At 35.0% G+C, this 23,768-nt stretch overlaps 2 protein-coding genes, 1 long non-coding RNA gene and 1 pseudogene across 3 annotated transcripts; 1 reads left to right on the forward strand and 3 right to left on the reverse strand.

Moving 5' to 3' along the window:
* Positions 1-7,274: 7,274 nt before the first annotated feature.
* Positions 7,275-8,291, reverse strand: LOC107921704 (acyltransferase Pun1). Its single transcript, XM_016851527.2, has one exon. It carries the CDS (start codon positions 8,289-8,291, stop codon positions 7,275-7,277), a length of 1,017 nt encoding a protein of 338 aa, XP_016707016.2.
* Positions 8,292-16,579: 8,288 nt separating this feature from the next.
* On the reverse strand, positions 16,580-18,078 carry LOC107921945 (stemmadenine O-acetyltransferase). Its single transcript, XM_016851743.1, has one exon. It carries the CDS (start codon positions 18,076-18,078, stop codon positions 16,705-16,707), a length of 1,374 nt encoding a protein of 457 aa, XP_016707232.1. The 3' UTR covers positions 16,580-16,704.
* Positions 18,079-18,701: 623 nt separating this feature from the next.
* Positions 18,702-20,056, reverse strand: LOC107921703 (vinorine synthase-like; annotated as a pseudogene).
* A 1,551-nt stretch (positions 20,057-21,607) lies between these two features.
* LOC121213878 (uncharacterized) lies at positions 21,608-22,338 on the forward strand. Its single transcript, XR_005909389.1, has 2 exons — positions 21,608-21,988; positions 22,077-22,338. It is a non-coding gene; the product is annotated as an uncharacterized lncRNA (long non-coding RNA).
* The last annotated feature ends 1,430 nt before the right edge of the window (positions 22,339-23,768 follow it).

Consider the following 23,768-nt stretch of genomic DNA (forward strand, 5'->3'; position numbering starts at 1 on the left):
ATGTATTTTATTAGAATAATGACGTTCAGACATGAGCTTATTTCAAAAAGGAATTTCTATCATTTCTAGGCTAAAAACAACAAAAATGTTCTGAACATTACTCTAAATAAGCTCTAAAAACTACAGGGGTCTATTCCACAATCCAATTGCTTAGAACACTCCCAAATTTATAAGGGCAAACATCTAACAATGTCCCTTCTTCAGTTGTGTCTTCATACTTGTCATTAATGTGAACGCTTCCCAACATCTCTTCATACATTGCATTCACCTTATTGTCAATCATGATTGGGTAGCTGATTTTCAGCATTAAATGAGTCACCCAACTTGACAATACCCATGTTGATGAATTTTTCAACTAGCTTTTTGAAGGTAATGCAATTCTCTATTGAGTGCTCCGTAATTCTCGCGTGGTAATCACATTGTGCATTCGCATCATACCACTTAAGATATGGAGGTTGTGGAGGTTTTAAGTAATGAAGAGCAACAACATGCGCATCGAACAAGCTTTGATACAGCTCCTTATATGACATCGGAATTGGTGTGAACTGGAGCTTCTCAGTACCTGGTTTCACTCTAGATTCTTACTTTAAAGGACTCTGATGTCTGGTGGTTTCTATCTTTGGCCGGCCCACAGTGATTGGTTTTGAGTGGCCCTTGTTATATCTGTTTGCATTATCCCTCCTATTCCCCTTCTTCCTTGGGGCCTTTATAGTATCTGGGTACTCTGCCCTCACCTGTTTCATTTCTACTGGATCATCACGAGCAACAAGATTAGCTAAATTGTTCCTCAGATTGAATCCAGGGCCTGTCAGGCAATTCACTGGTGTCAATGTACCAGTCTGATATTGTTGGGATCTGATAGTAAAGAGTGCCCCTTGTGGACGCCCATCTGGCTGGACCTGGACACTTATCGGAATACAATCTGGGGAATAGGCAAGATCCTCATTATCAACCCCAAAGTGGACCATCGACTCTTTCACCTCTTCTAACTCTCCAGCTAGTAATCAGTCGAACTGGCTCATCATAGTTCTCTGTAATTCTAGCATTTAATCTCTCATTTCCTATTGAAATTTGGTCAATTGCTCTTGCATTTGTATTTGCATTCGCTCTAATTTCTCCAACCTTTATTCCATTTCTCTAGCCTTTGCTTGGATACCGTAAAGGTGTTGGTGTTCCAAATTAACTGAAATAAATTTACTCAATTAGACCCTTTCAATGGACTTTAATGCATATAATGCAAATGCATGAAATGTATGCCTAAAGAGACGTTGATTCTGATTCAATTACATTTAGAAAACTTTACTAGAAGGTAAATTTCTTTACACAAAGTGGATATATAGGCTCGCCCTCATATTCCAAGAGACAACATCGATCCCTTGCTTCATCCGTATGCTAAACCTTGCGAATTCCTCAAAAAGGGTGTCTCCTCTATCTCTTTTTGCTTGATCTTGGTCGCAATCCGTTGTCTGCCTATCCTCGTAATGCTCAACAGCTTCTTTAAGAGAATTGGAACGTCGAAGGCTCTTGAATCCTCGGGCCAAGACGTAAAGTCACGAACTCTTCCATTACCCTTTTTGTGTTTCTCGGAATATATTTAGGCAGTCGTATTATTTTCCACTTTATCAAAGAATCCGTATTCCATGACATGCTTTCTAATTTAGTAATCGGACTTGAATCAATATCTCTTTTCTAAGATGCAAATGCAATGCAATCATAATCAAAATACAACAAGAGGGGTTAGTACAAAATAGAAGCAAACAAGGAAAACAAAAGTACGTAGTCAGGTAACCACTAGGGATTTGGAGTGGCTCTACCTAGGATGGGTTCCTATGGTCTCCTACATGTGGTTTAGCTCTAGAGTCAAGGTACCCAAACCAACAGATTCCTCGATCCTCACCCATTATAGACTCATATGGACCGAGTTCGGTTCAGGGGCATACATTTCCTATGGCTGCACGGAGATGAAAATCTCACGAAGACATAGGTACGGATGTATCCCGAAAGTGATCCACTATCCTGCACGGAAGTGAAAACCTCAGGAAGGAGTAGCTTCTTACTCCCACTTAAAAGGGTAAGACTAAACAGTCTTTATGCAATATGATGTCAAGATATAATACTCGATTTACAGTGATCATACAAACAAGTACAAAGAGAGGATTGTAATTTTTCAAATCAAATTTTCAATTTTCGACAATAAGACCAAAAATAATCAATTTTTCGGCTTGACTCTCTAAGCGTCCCCAGTGGAGTCGCCAAGCTGTCGAAACCACCTTTTTTTTGAAAAACAAAAAAGTTTAGTAGTCGACTTAAAAATGAAAATTACAGTCGCCACCGATCTTTTAAAGAGGTGTGATCAGATCACCTTGAAAACGATTTTAGGTCGACAAATTTTGAGAAAATAGGTTCAGGAGTCAGTTACGCACGAGGAAGGGTTAGCACCCTCATAACGTCCAAAATTGGTACCGAATTGATTGTTTAATGTCTTAGTGTCGAGAATTTGAAAAGATTTTAAAATACGATCCTTTCCTTTTTATTAATGTTGATTTTATAAAAGATGCTTGGATAAATCGAGGCGAATGCTAAAAGACCTTCTCGTCTTAGAGAAATAAAATGTCATGCCCAATACATTAGGACACGACATTTTTAGTCCTCGAGAATAAGCTTGTCTTTTGATTTTCAAAACTCTTGCGGTGAAGTTAAAAAGGGATATTCAATTACCTTAAGTCAGATGAAAAATTGAAACCCAATACGTTAGGGCACGATTCCTCAAAATTCCTAGCATTGAATATTGCCCTTATTATTATTTTTTTAAAATCTTCATTTCGAGAAAACAACATGTCACATCCAATACATTAGGACAAGACGTATCGAATTCCCGAGAATGAGTTTTTATTTATGTGTTTTGGTTAAAGAAAATTTTCGATTATTTAGATTCAACGAGGAAAATTGGAACCCAACATGTTAGGGCTCAATTCTCTCGAGGATTCCAAATTTTGATTATTGCGTTATTTTTGAAAAATTTTTGAATAAAAATGCTCTCGATACTTGAATGATATTAAACGCAACTTTTGAACGAATAAAGCGCAATGAATTAACAAGATACAATACGAAACAATAATTTGTGAACCGAAATGTATTCTAATGAACTACGAATAATTAATAAATACAAATAAGCAATACAATATGCATAAAAGCAATAATCTCATACCATATATTATGCTAACATTCAAAGACTAATGAATCTAAAGTCAATCAAAATACCAAACAAATTAACACATGAAATTGTACAAGCTCTTAAAATAATTTAAGAAATATGAAAGAAGGGAAATTATAGATTTAAAATAAATAATATGTGTGTACGTGAAATTTTGAAATAAATCAAAAATATAGTTAAAAATAAACACTACATAAAATAATAGTATCTAAATAAATATTATATGAAAAAAGAAAATCAAATACATAAAATAATATATTTCTTAATTTAAATAAGTTATGCATATGGAATGAAAAAAACTTTGTATAAATAATAGTATATAGCAATATATATATAAATAGGTAAAGAAAAATATAACTAAATATAATAGTATCAATAATAATATGAGTAATAACAATAATAACAATAATAATAAAGAAAATATTAAACTAGTCAAAAAGAAGCAAATAACACAAAAAGAGGACTAAATTGCAACTAAAACGAAATTAATCGGGAAATAGTATAAATAAGCAAAATAAGGGCCACTGTGCAATGCGCGAATAATATGGGGAGGCCGAGTGGGAAATATCCCGCTTCTCAAAACGCTGCGCAGTAACATGAACCCAGATGAAATCAACAACAAATTATGCTGCTCATAATTAAAGAAATTAAAAGGATCGAATTGAAACACAACACAAAATAAGAAGGACTTAGCGCACAATTATCCCTCTCCATACCAAAACGCGCGGATCTAGCCGCGGTTGGATCGGGTCATCGGGTATGTCGTTAAATGGCGTCGTTTGGACTCTAGGAACCCTAGCCCAAAACGGCGTCGTATTATGTCATTATATAAACTAAAATTTCTTTAAAAAAAATAGTTGCAGCTAATACTTTTTCAGAAAAAGAGAAATTGTTGCTCCTCTGCTAGGGTTTTGAAACCCATCCCCTTATTGCCGTCAGTCCGCTACTCCTCCGCCATAGCTCCGCCACAGACGGCGATTTGAGCCGACGAGGAGTCCACCGACCACTAGGTAAGTCCCTTTCTTTTCTCTTTATTTTCTCTTTTGCAAATAAGAAATATAACAGATTAATCTTGAAGAAAAACAGAAAAGAAAGAAGAAATCGAAAAATAAAATTTCAGATCACCTTTTGAAACTTTTTTTTTTTGCTTTTTTTTTCAAAGATTCCCTTACAACGTTTTAGAACCCCCCCTTTATTAATTTTTTAATGGCTTTCTTTATAGCCGAAATAAAAAAACATAAAAAGAAATCTCTTCTCCTCTATGTTGGCCTATTGTTGTTCCTTTTCTGTTGCGCTTGTTGTCGTTTGCTGCAGGTACGGGTACGGAGGCACGGACGTGACACGTACGTGGGGAGAGGCGTGCTCGTACGGAGGTGTGCGTGGCTGGGGAGAACGGCGCTGGAAGCTGTTAGGGTTTCAACTTCTGATTTTGCGTTGGGCCGCTTCGTGGTTGGGCTAAGGTCTAGGCAAATTGGGTTTAGATTTTAATGGGCCTTAGTGGGTTAGCATTTAAGCATTTGGGCCACTGTATTGAGTTGATTTTGGACTGTGGACATTTATTATTTTTTATTCGGTTTTTTAATTTTTGAACTGTATGTGGGCCGGGCAAATTTGGGCTATTACAAGTTTATATGTTTATTTACCTATGTATATGTATTTTTTTATATACAAATTATATTATTGGTATATGTATATTATTATTTATATTATTACTTTAAGTTTTGTATTATTATCATATATTAATATGTAGTTTCGTTACATTTTTTTATTTATGTAGTATTATTTTTTTATTATAAATAAATTTATATGGTAATTACCATTTTGGATTTATTATACGTTTGTTTTAAAATTCATTGTGTATTACCGTTTTAATCTTCATTATGTGTACATATATAATATATTATTTAATTTTAAACTATATATCGTTATACCTATTTTCTACATATATATATACATAGATATTTTATTTCTTTTAAAAATCCTAATATATTTAGTTTATTTCACATTTTTGTATATTTGTATATTATTATTTGCATGAAATTTCAACCCCTATGTATTATTTATTTAAAAATTAATATATATTTTTATGCTTTATTTTTCCCTTGTGTGAAAATTTGTTTCAAAATTCATCTAAATGCTATTATTTAATGTTTTAAAAAACTTTATTGCAAATTTGTTTTAAACTTATGTATATGTTTTTAATTCTTGAATGTATATTGATTGCAATTTGTTCTTTTCTTCTTGTTATCCTTTATATATTCAGCAAATAAATTGATAACTCATTTGGTTTTTGAATATTGATTTTATTAGGGTTTGCATAATATGTGATTGTGATTATTGTTGCTACGTGTATTATTGGGTTTGTCTTTATCTATTGTTTATTTGATTAGTGTATGTTTATTTACAAATTGTCCTTTTTTGGCGTCATACATAAACATTCAATCGCATTACATTGTGTAAAGGATTACGTTTTATTAAAATATCGAAATTGCTTTATTTATAAATTTTCAAAATATTCGGTATCTAAAGGTTCTTGAGAAAGTTGTGCCCTAACTTACTGGGTTTTAATTTTCTTTGTTGAATTTAGGTGGCCGAGTATCTCTTTTCCAACAAAATGTATACATTTCAAAATTAAAGCTTATTCTCGGGAATTCAAAGTTTTGTGTCCTAACTCACTGGATCCGACATTTTTTTTATCTCGAGACGAGATTTTTTATAAAAGCAAATTCGTGTGTGGTCGTGAGAATTTTAAAGGATCGTGTCCTAACTTACGGGGTTTCGATTTTTTCATTGAAACCAGATGACCATTTTTTAGTTTTCAAAATAATAAATTTCAATAAAGATTTTAAAAGGGGAAATCGCTTTTTAACCTTTTTCGACATTCGACTTTAAGACATTAAATAATCAATTAGGTACCAATTTTAGGCATTATGAGAGTGCTAACCCTTCCTTGTATGTAATTGACTCCCGAACTCATTTTTCTGAAATTTGTAGACCAAAATCGTTTTCAAGGTGATCCGATCACACCTCAATAAAAGATCGGTGGCGACTCTAATTTTTGTTTTTTTAAGTCGACAACTAATTTTTGTTTTCAAAAAGTGGTTTCGATAAATACTTTTATAAATTTTAATTTTATTATACATTTTATTATTTCCATCAATTACATATGTTAATAATGTATTTGATTGAGTTGGTATCATAAATTAATTTGAGATTAGCTCAAAATTGATGGCAATACAATTATAAATAATTTAAACACACATTTGTGATTTTCACACGCATACGTATGTGATAGGATTTCTAAAATTCTTTAATGATTTTGAGATTATATTTTTAGGGATTTTTCAATTCTCATGTATATTATTATAAAATTAAAGTAATTTGATTGTATAAATTCTCTATAAAAAAATTGTATTGATTTTCTTATTTCAAGGGTTAGTTGTCTTCTCTTAATTTACTATAATTATTTTTTGTCAAAACTATTTAATATTTTTAAATTAATAATTTTTTATAGAATTTTATATCAATAAATTAAATTGAATTAGAGGGAACATTACATAGATGATGTATAATAATCATTTTATGCATTTAAAATTTTAACCACAATTTAGAATTATCATAATAAAAGTTATTTTCAATACAATTTATTCCCTTCCAATTTATCTACTAGCAATATTAATTCTTTATTGCTTGTTTTTGTGTATATACCACCTCAAACAAATTAACCCACTTGCAAATTTAATGGACTCTGATCCAAGATGCCAAACGCAAGTAGCTCCTGGTTTTGCTCTAGCATAACCATGTGCTGCTCCTCCAAGAACACCCGTGCTTCAACTCCATTTCCCATTTTTGTATCCATTAGAACAATCGTATTCACCATCCCAATTTCTGATTTGCTTTCAGTGGCGCAGGTAACCCACGTAGGCTTTCCCCACCCAAAATCTATCTCATAAAGACCAAAGTTGCACCAACTACTAAACAAAATAATATCAATGTTATCATTTGTACCCTTACCTATCTCTTTCATGTACTCGCAATATTTAAGCAATCCTCCATCACCTTATAGGGCGGTAATAAGATCAGCGTCTATTTTTCGTATTTCTTTCCGTAGATGGCAAACCAAGTTATCCAACTCGGTCTCCTTTGCTGTCACTAGTGCAGCTGCTAAGCATAGGAAGTTTCCCATTGAATGATTTGGGATTTGTGGTCTTGCTCTTTGACGAAGATTCACTATATGAGCTATAAGAGTTGACTTCTGGATGTCGGATTTTGCTTTGAAAGTAGCCTTGATACACTTGCTGAGTAGGGAGGAGACAACCTCGACTCGTGTTGGATTTGGCACACTTGAACTTACCGTTTTGGCCTTCATTGCAGCTATTGCTGAGGCATCAAAAATAATTCTTCTCGACTTCCATTTTCCTTTCTTGACAAACCGGCTGAACAGTGCTAAAAGGGTCGCCTCCCTGGGGTATACCACACTCGGTGGGAAGACAAGAGAGGCGTCGAAATTGGGACATGGAGCTTCTTCACCACATTTGCGAGTCAGTGCAGCCCAGCTGCTGATAAACTTGGTAGCAGCAGGTCCATCAGCGATTACGTGGGAAAGAAATGCACCAATAGCAATGCCACCGCATGCAAAGGTGGTGACTTGTATCATGGCTATATAACCCCCTGCAGTCGTCGCTGTCCATGTAGGTTCAGCGGGGAGGAGTTGAGAAACATAAGGTGAATCAGTGAGGTTGAGCAATTCACGAAGTGGACGGTTAACTCTAGCCTCTACGTAGTAAGCTCCCTCATCGTTACAATCGATATAAAGATGGTCCTTGATCCTTCCGGCCAAGGGATAAAAGAGAGTTAAGGTTTCTGATAGAGATTCCTTAAGCAATTGTGACCTCCTGGAGTTGGAGGCAGCTACTGGAATGCTCCTTTCTTGGTCCATATAAAAGAGGACCATAGGGACATAAATTGAAGGAAGGAACTGATCCAAAAAGGAAAACCTGTGTGTTCTAAGATGAGGGGGTGTTGGAGAAGTGGGTTTGATAAACTCTTTGGAAACTATTTCGACCACCATAACCATTTTCCCAGGCCGTTAAAACTGAACTTTTGACAAAACGCAACTTTAGAAAGAAATTTAGCTTCCAAATAAAACAGAAACAAACTTGAAAGTCAAAGAAATTAAGAACTAACAGAAAAGCCGCCAGAAAGCTTAGCAATTGTTTGAGTAAGTATTAATTCTTTTGTTTGGTTGACTGTAATGGAATAGAGGCGTAATGGTATTATTGTGTTTGGTTGAATGGAATAGAGGTGTAATAACATAAGGAAAAAAGCTAAAATGACTAGAATACCCTTAGCAAAAATTTTTTAAGGTTGATGATTATTGTTATTGTTATTAAATTTTAATAAGATTATTAATATAAATAATAAATAATTTAATCATATTTTAACATAACTGTTATAAAATATAATTTAATAAAATATATAATTTAATAAAATTGTTAATAAATATTATTATATGAATTTACTAATAAAATCATAATATATAATACTATAAAATATAATTTAAAATAATTATTATTAAATATAATTTAATAATAATATATAATTTAATAAAATTCTTATTCTTATATGAATTTACTAAAATCATAATATATAATACTATAAAATATAATTTAAATAATTATTTTTAAATATAATTTATAATCTACTTTATTATTATTAAACTGCAATACATATTTAATGTACCAAAATATCATTTGTGGAACAAATAATTTAATTATTCTACAATAAAAAAATATTAGCAGTAATAAATAACTTTAGAATTATATTTTGCATAAACATAATAACAATGAATATTAACAAAATGTTAAATGAGATTCATGAAATTCTATGTCACAATCCATATGTTATACAGTTTTGCCACATCAAAAAGTTAGAACATTGTATATGACATACCATCCCAAATATTACAAACAGAAAAAGTTACGAAAATGTCATCAACAAAACCATAAAATTTAATGGTCAGCAAGAAATCTTCTGACCCATTCCAACCGTACATCAGAAGGTAAACTAAAGAAAACTACCATTTGAGTTAGATGATCTGGAATTTTACTCAATGCTTGAAACCGTTCATCCACAGTTAAACCTTCTATTTCACATAAGGTTGGATATAAATTTGACGCTTTTTCTTGGATGCCCTGGTGAACTACCACATCGGAGGCAATACTCCTACTGATTTGTTCGCCAATGGCCCGCATGTTTTCAACCAATAAAGTGGCAGCATCATTAACTGAAGAAGAAAAATGACCACTTGCATCAGAATTCTTTTTTTTTCCTCTTTGAAGATGAGGAACCCCCTTGGTTTCTGTCTGGTTGCGGCTCCGTAGCAGAAACATCAATGTCATCGAAAGAGACATTAGCATCGCAGTCATAGTATTCGTTTCTTTCTTCATTAATATCTGTAGCAGGTACATCCTCAGCATTTATTTCTTCAAGAACGTCAGCGGCTGTTTGAGCGTCTTTCCCAGTCGCTTGATCTTTTGCGTATATGGCAGTAAGTTGGTCGTAGTAAGGGAAACTACGATGTCTGAACTGACCGGCTTCTCTATGACTCTACAAAAATGAGGAAATGATATTAGTTATAAGTTTGGTAAAAATAAGATAATCAAGACTTGAACTCATTCTTACCTTTAAATAAGAGTCCCAAACTGCATCTTCAGCAACAACGACCTGCCTATGGTCGTCCCAACCAAAACTGCTGTTGTTTTGGCCATTAAGCATGTCATAGACGATTGACCAATCCCTTTTTAATAACCTAACCCTTGACTCGATATTAGGTCTAGCCTTTAACATTGCATTGGGTAAAGCCTTTTCTAACATTTTTTCTAACTCGTTTAAGTAACCGGCTTTGAACCCCTTATCAGCGTTAAATGTTCCAACATTGTGCAAGTCCACCATGCAGGAAACCAATGCTGCATCTTCTTCTGGAACCCATTTTCTTTTGGTTCCTCAAGATGATTGGGAAGGAACATTTGATTCCAAAACACCTGACATAATTATCTTAAGAAAAAAAAACAAATTAAAATTAAGTTTAATATCATGAATCAAAAGGTGAACACTTTATAAAATTAAAATTGAGTTCAATATCATGAATAAAAAACTCAACACTATATAAAATTATAACACATGATGAATGAAAATAAATCAAATTATATTTCAACAAGTTTAGTACAATACAAAAAACTCAAAAACACCACCAAAGTTTCACAAACTAGATACATAAAATAACATAAACAAATGAACTCAAACTAATTTTCTCCCTAAACCTAACTAGTTTCTAGATGCTTGCCATTCATCGAGCATTTGGTTGGCTAGTTCCATCCTCCAAGTAGCCCAAGCATCCGATGGATGAATATTGACGATATTCGGTTCATCGTCATCTACCACATTACTAGGTAATCCTTCTCCGACCTCTGCTTCAATAGGATCAATGCTCATATGGGTTCGAATAAAATTATGGAGCAAACAACATGCAATAATTATCCTATTGTGCACCCTTACAGGATAGAATGATGGACTCCTAAGTATTCCCCATCTCAATTTTAATAACCCAAAGCATCTTTCAATAACATTACGTGCTGAGGCATGTTTCATATTAAAAAATTCTTGCGGAGTACTTGGCTGATAACCCTGACGCCAGTCATTCAAATGATAGCGTTGTCCTCTAAAAGGTGCAAGAAATCCCTCACAATTTGTGTATCCAGCATCAACTAGATAATAACAACCTATAAAAAAAATTTTAATTATTAATTCCCCAAAAAATTTGATTTTAATGAATAATTCAAAGTCCTCTAACTATCCACTTTACCATGAGGAACTTTTAGTCCATGCCTCCTACTAATGGCATCTCGAAGAACTCGTCCATCAGCAACAGAACCTTTCCAACCAGGAAGAACATAAACAAATTGCATTTCAGGTGTACAAACACCTAGCATATTTGTTGCTATGTCACCTTTTCTCGTTCGATATTTAGGTTTATCAACTGCTGGAACCCTAATCTTGATGTGGGTTCCATCAAGAGCACCTAAGCAATTCTATATCACATGTTATAAAACCTTAAGTTAGGACACTAAATTTAAATCTAAATCAACTAAATTATGTACAAGCTATATATAAAACTTATTCCAATACCTTAAACCATTTCCACCTTGTGTCTGAAGAATCTGCTGTAATAGGCTCTGGCTTTTTAAATAACACATCTTGTAAGCGTATGACAGCATTTAAAACACTATGAAATGATCTGCTAACAGTTTCCCCGGACCTATTAAAGTGATGCTTGATAACTCGATTTTTAAGGTGATGGGAAATGATATGTAAAAACATTGCAACTTGCTCATCAACAAAAAAAACATATTAATATATTAATTATGAATAAATTTACCAATATTTATTAAGAATAAAGTTTATTATTCATAAATTATCAACTTCACTGGCAATTACATTCTACTGTACTTAAACTAACATATTAATATAATCTACCGATAGATTTCAGGATTTTAGAGATATAATTTGATGAATTGGTGAAATATTGTATTCTCAGTACAAGTCTATGAAGCCTACATAACATTTAACTTCCAACAAAGAGTTTTCTTGGCAATACCATACTGCCACTCATTTCAGTTTTAAATCCAGGATACCTTCAATAACAATATTTTTAGATTATTTTGATGTATTTCAATCATTATCGATTTATATAAATTTTAATATTTTAATTTCATTTTGATGTATTTCAATCATTATCGATTTATATAGTCCAATTTAAACTAGTTACTAATGATTTAAAACAGAAATTTAAAAAATGCAGAGACGAAACAAAATTCATGCTTCCAACCGAAAACTGGATTTTGAAGGAATAATTCATGCTTTTATTCACACCAGTACCTTAAACTGGATTTTCTGTACTATTAATATGTTTTACTGTTTCCCGAGAAATGCATTTTTCATTTCAATAAGTTTTATTTCCATGATTTTATTTTATCTCAGTCCAGCCATGCATTTGTACAGACACACACACACACACACACACACACACACACACATATCCGTATTAATAAAAAAATTGACATATATCCATATTCAAAATTTTCAATACCAATAAAAATCAACTTATTACATCACCACTTGCAAAATATAACTATAAAAACATTACTATGGAGTAAGCCATAAAAAATAGTCCAATTTACTTGAATTGCAACTAGAGCTTCAGCTTGCCAACGATTTATGTCTGGAGCAAATCGGTAGCTAACAGTCCAATACCTACAAAAGTTCACATTGAACATCAATTAACTGGAACATCAATACTCTCAAGAATCCCATAAGCAAAAAATTTCAGTCTTTGCAGGGATTGTTTTTTAAACCAGAAAAAAAATTTAGAATCACATCAGGTAAGTGCTTTGTAAGTCATTTAACCAAAATCCTAGTGATACACTCACAAAAAAGAAGAGCAGTATGATAGGATGAACACAGATGCAGCATTTAACCAAACTCCACATGCTGATAGGATGAACACAGATGATTACATAGACAACATCATTCTTGTAGCAGACACAGAACCATCTTAATTACAACATGTCATATAAAACAGTGCAGTTACCAAAAGGCAACCTAGGCACTTGAGGCAGACATACTTCAAGAAGCATTTCCATGTTAATGGTATGCAGCTAATGTTTGTTTACCAATCTAGCAGTCCATTTTACACACTAAAACCATGTCGGATATATGCTTATATCAAAGCACTCACACAATTTAACATAGAAGAAGGTTACTTGACATAAATAGAATGTCCTAAAAACCCTCTGATTGATGCAAACTTACCTCTTTTCAACTTTCAGGGTATTCCAAGCCAAGACAAGCTAAAATAAGTTATCATACAATTTCGATTCATACCAATGTTATAAATAAATACCCTATCCTTAAGAATGAGAAAGCATCTTAAATAAAAAAATAATGATTCTAAAACTGCTATTGACAATTTATATATAAAAGAGCCAAAATCACCTACAAGTTGAATCACTAGTAGATATAAGGAAGAAAATGAAAGTACATAGAAAAGAAAGCACTAACATAAATCCCAGAAAGAAACAGAAATTGAAATGAAAAGAAAATGTCAACAATTCGGAAACAAATCGGCAATGAACTGAAACAAAACTTAACCAATTAAAGGGTATGATTTTACAATTAAAAGCATCTTACACAGTATTGGGAAGAAGAAGACAAAGAGCTCTCTTTGTCTCTTTTCTATACGCTTTTAACTGTATTTTCCCCGACTCTTGGATTTTCTGATTTGTCTGTTGAAATTGAAAAAAAGGATCAAGAATCAAGCCATTACAACTTCTAATTCTTTATCAAATGAATTAAAGTTTTATTTCACGAAAATTGGGATTCATGAATCAATTCAACTAGTTTAAGCCCTAGTTTTCAGAAACCCTAGATGCCAATTTTTAACGATTGTAAACTGAGATTCAACTAATTTGATGAATCACGTCTTACTAAAACCTCATTTTAAAGGTGAATGCATGATTCAATTTCAGGAAATGTTGAATCTCTCATCATAGACGTAAAAGGGAAAACACGTGACAAAAAAATGTTAGGGCAGACAATGTTTACCTTGCTTGAATTGGAAAGGTTTTCTTGAGGGTTTCTTTGGAGATACTTGTTGGGGTTTGAAGAACAGAAGTCTGTTTTTGGACTTCCTTACTCACTGCATTTGAAGAACAAAAGGGTGCGTTTGGTTCGACAAAACAATCAAATGAAAGTGAAACAGGAGCGGTGGAGGTCACTTACCTGGCAGATTCTGTTTGATGTTGGGAGGGAGAGTTCTGGAGGTGGATTTCGGCTTGGGAAGATGAGGATAAAACAGGGCATAGGAATTGGGAGAATGCTAAACGGGAGCTAAACTGAACAAAGGGCAGGGAATAGAAATCGGTGAATAAGGAGGAATACGTACGTAACTCATTCGACGCGTAATGGGCATTACAGCGAACCAAACCTGGAATATGTGAGGCCCACCGATTCGGCGCGTAATGGTAAACCCATTACATCGAACCAAACAAGCTGTAAGTGTTTCTATACTTTCAAGAATTATAACCGAGTAAGATGATTACAAATCAACAGTAGATCTCTATTTATAGTTTAACTCCTCAGTTTAAATTAAATTGATAGCTGAAATTAAAGATAATCTAAAATTGAAATACTTAAAAGGGATTTTCCATGATCCTCTCATATTACAAAATTAAAGTCAATCTATAATTTTAGACTTTTAAGGATTTTCCAAGATACTTTAATATTACAAAATTAAAAGGAATCTATAAATTGTGTTTTTTAAAAGATTTTCTCATACCCTCTAAGGGTGGGTTTGGATGGGCGATTGGGTGTTGTGCAGTGCGTTTAGCTTACTTTTTGTCTCACACTACAGTATCACTACAGCATCTAATCTCACTGCCACCGCTGTTTTTACACTAACCGCAGGTAAACACACCGTCCATCCAAACTCACCCTAAGACTATAAAATCTCCTAAAATTACTAAATCTCTTAATATTAATTTTCATATTCACCAGGTTAAATAGATAGCTTTCTCCACATATTTTACAATCCGGACCATTCAAATGGATCAAATGAACCCAATTTAATCAGTTGAGCTCTATGGAAAGTTTTGTGTGCATTTGTCACAAATTTTGATCGGCAACCCGTGACACGGACCCAAACTTATATTTGTATGATTGTATGTTGAGGATAAATATCAAATATATACATGAACTTCAGTCCAATGTGCAATTTGATACATGAATTTTAATTTAGTACAATTATACACCTAAAGCTTGAATTGTGGTTCATATGTATAAATGAAACTTTGATTTTGATTATCACATTTAAAGAAATAAATACATACATTTATTTCCATATTGGATTTAATATAATTGTTTGCGATATCAACGTAAAACAGTGGTAATTCGATAATGTTGTTAATGAATTATAAAAATTGAATTAAATCAAAATTTCATATATAAAATTATACAAAATTAAAGTTCACGTATGATATTATACATTAAATCAAAATTAATGTATAATTTTAATATTTACCCGTGGATGCTTCCATTAGCATTCTTATGTATATAAAATCTTCAACCCAGATCGTGATCAATTAAATAAATATCATGGTAGCACTCCTTATGCATATAAAATCTTCAACCCAGATCGTATCGTGAATTAAATAAATATCAAAGGATACTTTTCCTTCTTTGTGCATTATTTGGTTAAAAACTTTGACACCGTCAAGGCACTGTAAGTGCAATTAATTAGCAGTAGATTTTCTGGTCTTTCCAGAGTGAATTGCATTTTCTTGAAGTGTAGAAACAAAATTTGGTCTATTGTTACATTTGTCGTCTCGTTTGAAAAGGCCTCTTCTAACAGAATTTAAAAACATAAATAAGTTAGCAGGACAAACAAGAAGAATATTAATACTGAGGTTGAAAAGGACTTGGATCCAGGGCAGCAAATGAGAGTATTTCTGTTTGACTTTGTAGTATTGCCATTCCATCACCATTCCTTGTTTCAATCAAAAACACCAAATTCTGAAACACTAATCCATCTATGCCACCAGGACTCACCCACATATCCTCCCTGCTCGTACCCTCATCTCCCTCTCCTCCGTCCTCTTTGCGGCCGCCTTCATCCTCTCTCTCGTCGCCCTCATCGTCTTCTTCCGCCATCGTAACCACCACCACAACACTTCCAACTCGGACGATAAAGCTTCCCTTTCATACTCCTTGCGCTTATTCCCTACCAACATTCCTCCCTCAGATGCATCCCGAAAGGCACCAGCGCGACAACCGCCAGGCTATGTCTCAACCAACCGCAGCTCGGAGTTTCTTTACTTAGGAGCACTTGTAAACTATACAGTCGACCCGGAACAAGATATCCTCTCTAGCAATGGAGGTAGCAAGCTGGGAGATCCATCTTGTCCATATCAAAAACTTGGCTCTCCAAAACTAAATCCATTGCCACCAATGCCAGAAGTCCAAACTCTTCAAAGTGTAGAACAGTTTCTCCAATATGAACAAATGGGTAGTTTTGAAAACGATGTAAAAGAAAAAAATACTTACCAAAGGAGGAATATTGAGAAAAATAGTTGGAAAAACCAGGAAATCCACGTCAACAATCCGTCAAAATTCAAATAGCAATTAATGTTGAAGAATTAAAATATTTAATTAAATTATCAAAATACAACAGTCAACATTCTTATACTTCGCATTAAAATTTATAAAAGGATTAAACATTTTATTTTTATTTTGAGACAAGTAAAGGGACTAAACTTAAATTTTAGCGGTCAAGTCCCCTGGAGATATAATATATTCATTTTGACAAAAACTGATGAGGGGAAAACGAAAAGCTTGATTTTTTATATACTGATCAGATTTTATTTCTTTCAGTCATCTCAAACAGAGTAATCCACTTTCAAACTCAATGGACTCCGCTCTAAGTTGCCAAACGCAAGGAGCTCTTGGTTCTGCTCTAGCATAACCATGTGCTGCTCCTCCAAGAACACCCATGCTTCAATTCCATTTCCCATCTTTGTATCCATCAGAACAATTGTATTCATGAACACAGCTTCTGATTTGGTGGAAGCAGTGCAGGTAACCCACGTTGGCTTTCCCCACCCAAAATCAATCTCATACAGACCAAAGTTGCACCAACTAGTAAACCCAATGAAATCAATCTCACCAGCTTCACCATTCCATTCCTTACCTATCTCTTTTATGTACTCACTAAATTTAAGCCATCCACCATCTCCTAGTAGGGCAGTAACAAAATTACCGTCAGCTTTTCTTATTGCTTTCCTTAGATGGCAAACCAAGTTATCCAACCCTGTTTCGTTTGCTCTCACTAGTGCAGCTGCCATGCATAGGAAGTTTCCCATTGAATGTTTTGAGAATTGTGGTACTGCCCTTTGACGAAGATTCACTGCATGGGTTATAAGAGTTGACTTCTGGATGCCGGATTTTGCTTTAAAAGTAGCCATGATACACTTGCAGAGGAGGGCTGAGACAACCTCAACTCGTGTTGGATCCCGTACACTTGAACTTGCTGTTTTGACCTTTAATAAATCTATTGCTGAGGCATCAAAAACAATTCTCATTGACCTACATATTCCTTTTTTGAGAAATGGGCTAAACAGGGCTGAAAGGGTTGCCTCCCTGGGGTATGCCACGCTCTGTGGGAAGACAAAAGAGGCGTCAAAATTTGCAGATCCAGCTTCTTCACCACATTTGCGAGTCAGTGCAGCCCAACTGCTGATAAACGTTGTAGCGGCAGGTCCATCAAAGATTATGTGGGAGAGAAATGCGCCAAGACTAATGCCACCGCATGCAAAGGTGGTGACTTGTATCATGGCTATATAACCCCCTGCAGTCGTCGCTGTCCAAGTAGCTTCAGCAGGGAGGAGTTGAGAAACATAAGATGAATCAGTGTGGTTGAGAAATTCACGAAGTGGATGATTAACTCTAGCCTCCACGTAGTAAGCTCCCTCATCATTACAATCGATGGAAAGATGGTCCTTGATCCTTCCAGCCAAGGGATAAAAGAGAGTTAAGGTTTCTGATAGAGATTCCTTAAGCAATTGTGACCTCCTGGAGTTGGATGTAGCTGCTGGAATGCTTCTTTCTTGGTCCATATAAAAGAGGACCATAGGGACATAAATTGAAGGAAGGAACTGATCCAAAAAGGAAAGCAAGTGTGTTCTAAGATGATGGGGTGTTGGAGAAGTGGGTTTGATAAACTCTTTGGAAACTATTTCGACCACCATAACCATTTTCTCAGGCTGTTAAAAGTAAGTACTCTGTAACTTCTAACACAAACTTCTATCTATATGATCGTATGTTACGATTCTTTTTATATTGGCATGCTGTTTTTGCTTCCGTTAGCATTCGATGTATTCCTTACAAAATCTTTAACCCGGATCGTGAATTAAATAAATAACCAAGTATAGTTTTCCTTCTTTGTGCATTTTTTGGTTAAAAAATTTTACACAGTCAAGGCACTTTAAATGCAATTGATTACCAGTAGATTTTCTCGTCTTTCAAGAGTGAATTGCATTTCCTTTTTTCCTTGATAGACACTTAAATATTTTATTATGTAATAATATTTAATAAATCTTATGTGCTGACGCATAATAACATGATACATCTCAATTAAATTAATCAAAAATTTTAGAGGATTTATAAATAAGTATTAATAATTTTATTTAATATTTATTTATAATAGTTATAATTATTATTTAATTATATTTAAATAAAATTATCCTTCATTGTATACAAGTTGTAAAAATGTAGAAACAAAATTTGGTCTATTCTTACATTTGTCGTCTCGTTTGCCTAAAAAAAAAAAAACAAGGCCTTTTCTAGCAGAATCTAAAAACAAAAATAATTTACCAGGACAAGCAAGAATAAGCTTAATACTGAGGTTGAAAAGGACTTGGATCCAGGGCAGCAAATGAGAGTATTTCTGTTTGACTTTGTAATACTGCCATGTCTTGTTCATCCAAGGTCACCAATGCTTCTATTCCATCACCATTTCTTGTTTCAATCAAAAACACCAAATTCTGAAACACTAATCCATCTATGCCACCAGGACTCACCCACATGGGCTTTCCCCATCCAAAATCAGCTTCATATATACCTACTTAACACATGCTGCTAAATACAACATAATCGGCTCCTCCATTAGAGTGAACTTCCCCTAACTCTGTGAGACACTTGAGAACCTTTTGGAAACCTCTTTCACCTTGTAATTCTTCAACAAACTCACCACTAGTTTCCATTATGGATTTCCTTAGCAGACCCACCAATGACTGCAATTCTAAGTTCACCTCTGCATCACACTGTGCAGTTGCAATCCATAGAAGATTCCCAATTGAATGTTCAGGCAATGATGTTGCAGTTTTCCCACGCAAATTTACTATATGAGACAAAACAGACGGCCGTCGGGATCCATATCTTATTCTGGAGGCGGTTGTAACACATATCCATATGAAGGCTGATACAGACTCCACACTGGTCGGATTTGGCACCACCGACGAGCTCGAAGCTTTGGCCTTGAGAGTTGCTATGGCTGAAGCATGAAACACAAATCTGCTTGTAACACACTTGCCAAATTTTAGTAAGGAAGGCCATATGGCTAACATTGTATCTCTTGGCAACAAATTATTCTGTGGGAAAAGCAGTGGTGCAATGAAACTAGGCCTTGGAACTTCACCTGAACCTCGAGCAGAAGCCGCCCAGGCCTTGAGAAATGTAGTTGAAGTAGGGCCATCAATGATCTTATGCGAGGTTTGTGTGCCAATGACAATGCCACCGCATTTCAATATGTTTACTTGAATCATAGCAACAGGAATTCCAGCATCCGAAGATACCAATCGGCAAATGTTAGAAGGAAGCAATTTCCGTATCATTAAGATGTCTGGGTTGCTAATAATTTCTGATAGACAACAACTAACCTTAGCCTCAACATACTGAACTCCATTGTCGTTGCAATCTATGTAAAGACCATCTTTGATCGTTCCTGCAAATGGGTAAAAAATAGTTAAGGTCTCTGATAGAGATTGCTTAAGCCTCTCTAATCTTTCACCGACTATATTCTTATGGTTAGAGTCAGTATTTATGGGGCTATAAAAGAAGATCATTGGAACGTGAGCTGATGGCATAAGCTGATCCAAAAGTGAAAGTCTATAAGTTCTCAAGTGATATGGTGTTGGGCAAGATGGTTTGATACTTTCTTTAAACATCATTTCAACCACCATGTTCTTTGTGTTTTTTTGCTTTTGGTTTCTCTTACCAGAAAACTTGCTAAGCTTTTTAAAGGTAAGTTTGCGTGGGTTCCGAGGAACAAGAATAAAATTTGACATCATTTTTATCTGTGTTTTTTGCAATCAGTTGTTTAAGATTTTCACTGGTTTGTTTAAAACTATGAAGGATAATGAACAGTGAGCTGCAATCTACAGATAAAACCACATAGCTTGAGACACATCCAACATAGATTTTATCACATTAATCTTGGGCTGGCCGGCTTTATCTGATTTGTTTCTTAGTGAATTTTCAAATTGGTAAATGGATTTTGATATTTTAATTGGTATATATATTAATATGTACAGTCTCATAATTATTACTTGAATTACTACTTACGGACGAAAATTTGGCGCATTGCTTTTGTCAATAAAGGATTTAAATTTGGATTTTTTTTTTGTCAAAAAAAATAAGCTGATATTTATTAATTAGGCTCAAGAAAATGGAACTGAAAAGTAACCAACAAACAGCAAAGCAAACGACAAACTAAATAGACCAGATGTCCAGCATAAAATAAATGAGACCTAGAAATTAACAAACAAAATTAAAGCAAAAGAAATCCCATGAGCCTGCAGAAGCACCGTTTCAACATCCAATATCAGCCAACCAGCTCTCCTCAACACCTGCCACTGTAACATGCAACCAAGAGCAAACGTCACTTTGCAATCTAAAAAATGGAGATTCAATGAACCTTCTCCATCCTCAAAGCGAACAAACAAAACTCAGTTCCTCTGAATCCAACACAACCAGTCATTCTCCACCACCAACTTCACAGAATCCGGAATACCTGCAATCCAGTTCCCGCATATTCCTCTTCTCCGTCCTTCCATCGCCAAAACGTGAGCCGCCCTATTAATCGTCCGAGGCACATAAATGTAAGTGACTTCTTCAAACAATTGTTGTAAACACTGAATATGAAAAGTAATCGGCCTAAGAACCGATCTGTCTTCCTCTTTTTTCATAATAGATTTAATGACTGTTAAAGAGTCACCTTCCACGATCAGACGCCGAAAGCCCATCATACGCGCGAATAGCAACGCCCTTTCGCAAGCTCGTGCTTCTGCCACAAAAGCATCACCAACCTCCTCAAACAGATAAGTATCAGTCCCTGCAACCTTTCCTCTACTATCTCTGGCTAATACTGCTGTTATAGCAATCTTCTTCTCCGGTAAATAAGACGCATCAAATTCAGGAGGCCTCCAAATATCCTTGCCCCGACAACTAGAAGATAAAAGAGGATTCTTGTTAACTAACCAAGTATCATGGTCATACCCCCTAATGAATCCCAATACCTTTGACATTGAGAACTTAACCCCTTCATGGACCAACTTGTTTCTATGATACCAAAGACACCATAAAGAGATTGAAATGAGTCTTCTTTGTCGACCATCTTCTGCAAGAAATGTACTAACAAAACAATTTTTATAATCCAGCGAAGCATCAAAATGAGGGAGTTTGATTTGCAACGAAGTCCACACACTCCGCAGAACCCCGCAGGACCACAGCAAATGCTCAGTGTCCTCCAACACTTCCTTACACAGCGGGCACGCAGTCTCCACACACAAAGTTCGACGATTCAGATTCCCATAATGAGGCACCAGATTATTAAACACCCTCCAAACATGTATTTTAATTTTACTAGGGATGTTCAAAGCCCATAAATTAGTATAAAAACATTTGTAGTCCTCATTGCTATTGGACAAAACATTCTGTAACCTTTCTGTAAAGAGAACCCGGTAACCACTCCTAACAGTAAACTCACCTGAACCTTCATGCTTCCAAACCAGTACATCCTCCGGTCTCTGTTCAGAAATTGGAATAGAAAAAATACGATTTGCTGTATCGACATCCACTAACTTATGGACCAACTCTCTGTTCCAGGTACTGTTCCCATTACTAAAAAGTTGATTAACCGTTGTCCAGGCAGGCCAAATTTTCTGAATCGGAATTCTGTTATTTTCTCTTCCAGGTAACCAAGGATCATTCCAGATGTTGACACGATCACCATTACCCACTCGCCATAAAATCCCCTCTCCAATCAGCTCCCGAGCACTGCAGATACTCCTCCAGGTAAAGGAAGGGTAAGAACCAACCTTTGCAGTTAAAATATCAGAAAAAGGAAAATAACGGGCTTTTAAAACCTTAGCTAACAGACACTGAGGCTGGGATAAAATGCGCCACACCTGCTTTGCCAATAAGGCCTTATTAAATAAAAATAGATTTTTAAACCCCAAACCTCCTAAATATTTTGGTTTACACAACACATCCCAAGTACTCCAATGGATACCCTTTGATTTTTTATTATTCGACCACCAAAAACGATTCATAATACCTTCAAGTTTACAACATAATGTCTTTGGCAGCTGAAAACATTGCATGGCATAGATTGACATTGCCTGTAAAACTGATTTTATAAAAACCTCCTTACCCCCCATTGACAAATAGCGCATACTCCATCCTTCGACACGCTTCCTAAAACGATCCACAAAATGAGCAAAAGCCCATTTTTCCGTCTCCCCACCATCATAGGCAAACCAAGGTACTTTTCAGGATTAGAAGCCAAGCGGGCCCCTAACAAATCAATAATCTCCTCCTGAACGTCAGAAGCAACATTACCACCAAAATATGTGAGAGATTTGTCAAAATTCACTCTCTGGCCTGAAACCACTTCATACTCTTGGATAATGTCCCGAACCAACTCAGCACCCTCACGAGTTGCATCACCAAACAGAATACAATCATCGGCAAAGAATAAATGGTTAACCAAAACTTCTCTCTACCTATAGGTGCCCCCATCATCTTTCCTTTGACTTTCGCATCTTAAAGAAGCAGAGAAAACCCTTCTGCACAAATTAAGAACAGGTAAGGACTAAGAGGATCCCCTTGCCGAAGTCCTCTAGAAGGTGAAAACCAATCACTAACAGTTCCATTAAGGCTAACAGAATATGTAACAGAACAGACACACCGCATAATGAGGGTAATCCAATTCAAATGAAAACCCAAATGTTTCATCATTCCCGCCAAATAATCCCATTCCACTCTATCATAAGCTTTGCTCATATCGAGCTTAAGCGCAAAATTACCTTTCTTGCCTCTCCTCTTCATTTTTAAAGAATGAAGTATCTCATATGCAACCAATACATTATCAGAAATAAGCCTACCTGGGATAAAAGCCCCTTGGCTTTCATGAATACAGGGCCCCAGCAAATCACTCATACGTAAAACCAATACCTTCGCAATGATTTTATAAATAATAGTACAAAGGCTTATAGGTCTGAAATGCGACATATTCTTCGGCTTATCAACCTTAGGAATCAAAATTATGCGCGTTTTGTTGATATCACTTATATTAGAATGACCGTGCAGAACAGATAAACAAAATTGGGAAACTTCAGGACCAATAATATGCCAATACCGCTGGAAGAAAAGAGCCGGAAAACCATCCACTCCAGGAGCTTTTAAAGGTGCCAATGATTTGATAGCATTTACAATCTCCTCCTCCGTAAATTGTTTAAGTAACCTTTCATTCATTCGATCAGTAACCTTTCTTTCAACTAAGCCAAATAAGTGCTCATCTGAACCACCTTCAGATGCAGAAAAAAGCTTACCAAAATAGTCAGTTGCAATCTGTAAAAATTCCTTAGAGGAAGTAGTCCTCCTA

This window comes from Gossypium hirsutum, chromosome D01, assembly GCF_007990345.1.
Source record: "Gossypium hirsutum isolate 1008001.06 chromosome D01, Gossypium_hirsutum_v2.1, whole genome shotgun sequence".
NCBI lineage: Eukaryota > Viridiplantae > Streptophyta > Magnoliopsida > Malvales > Malvaceae > Gossypium > Gossypium hirsutum.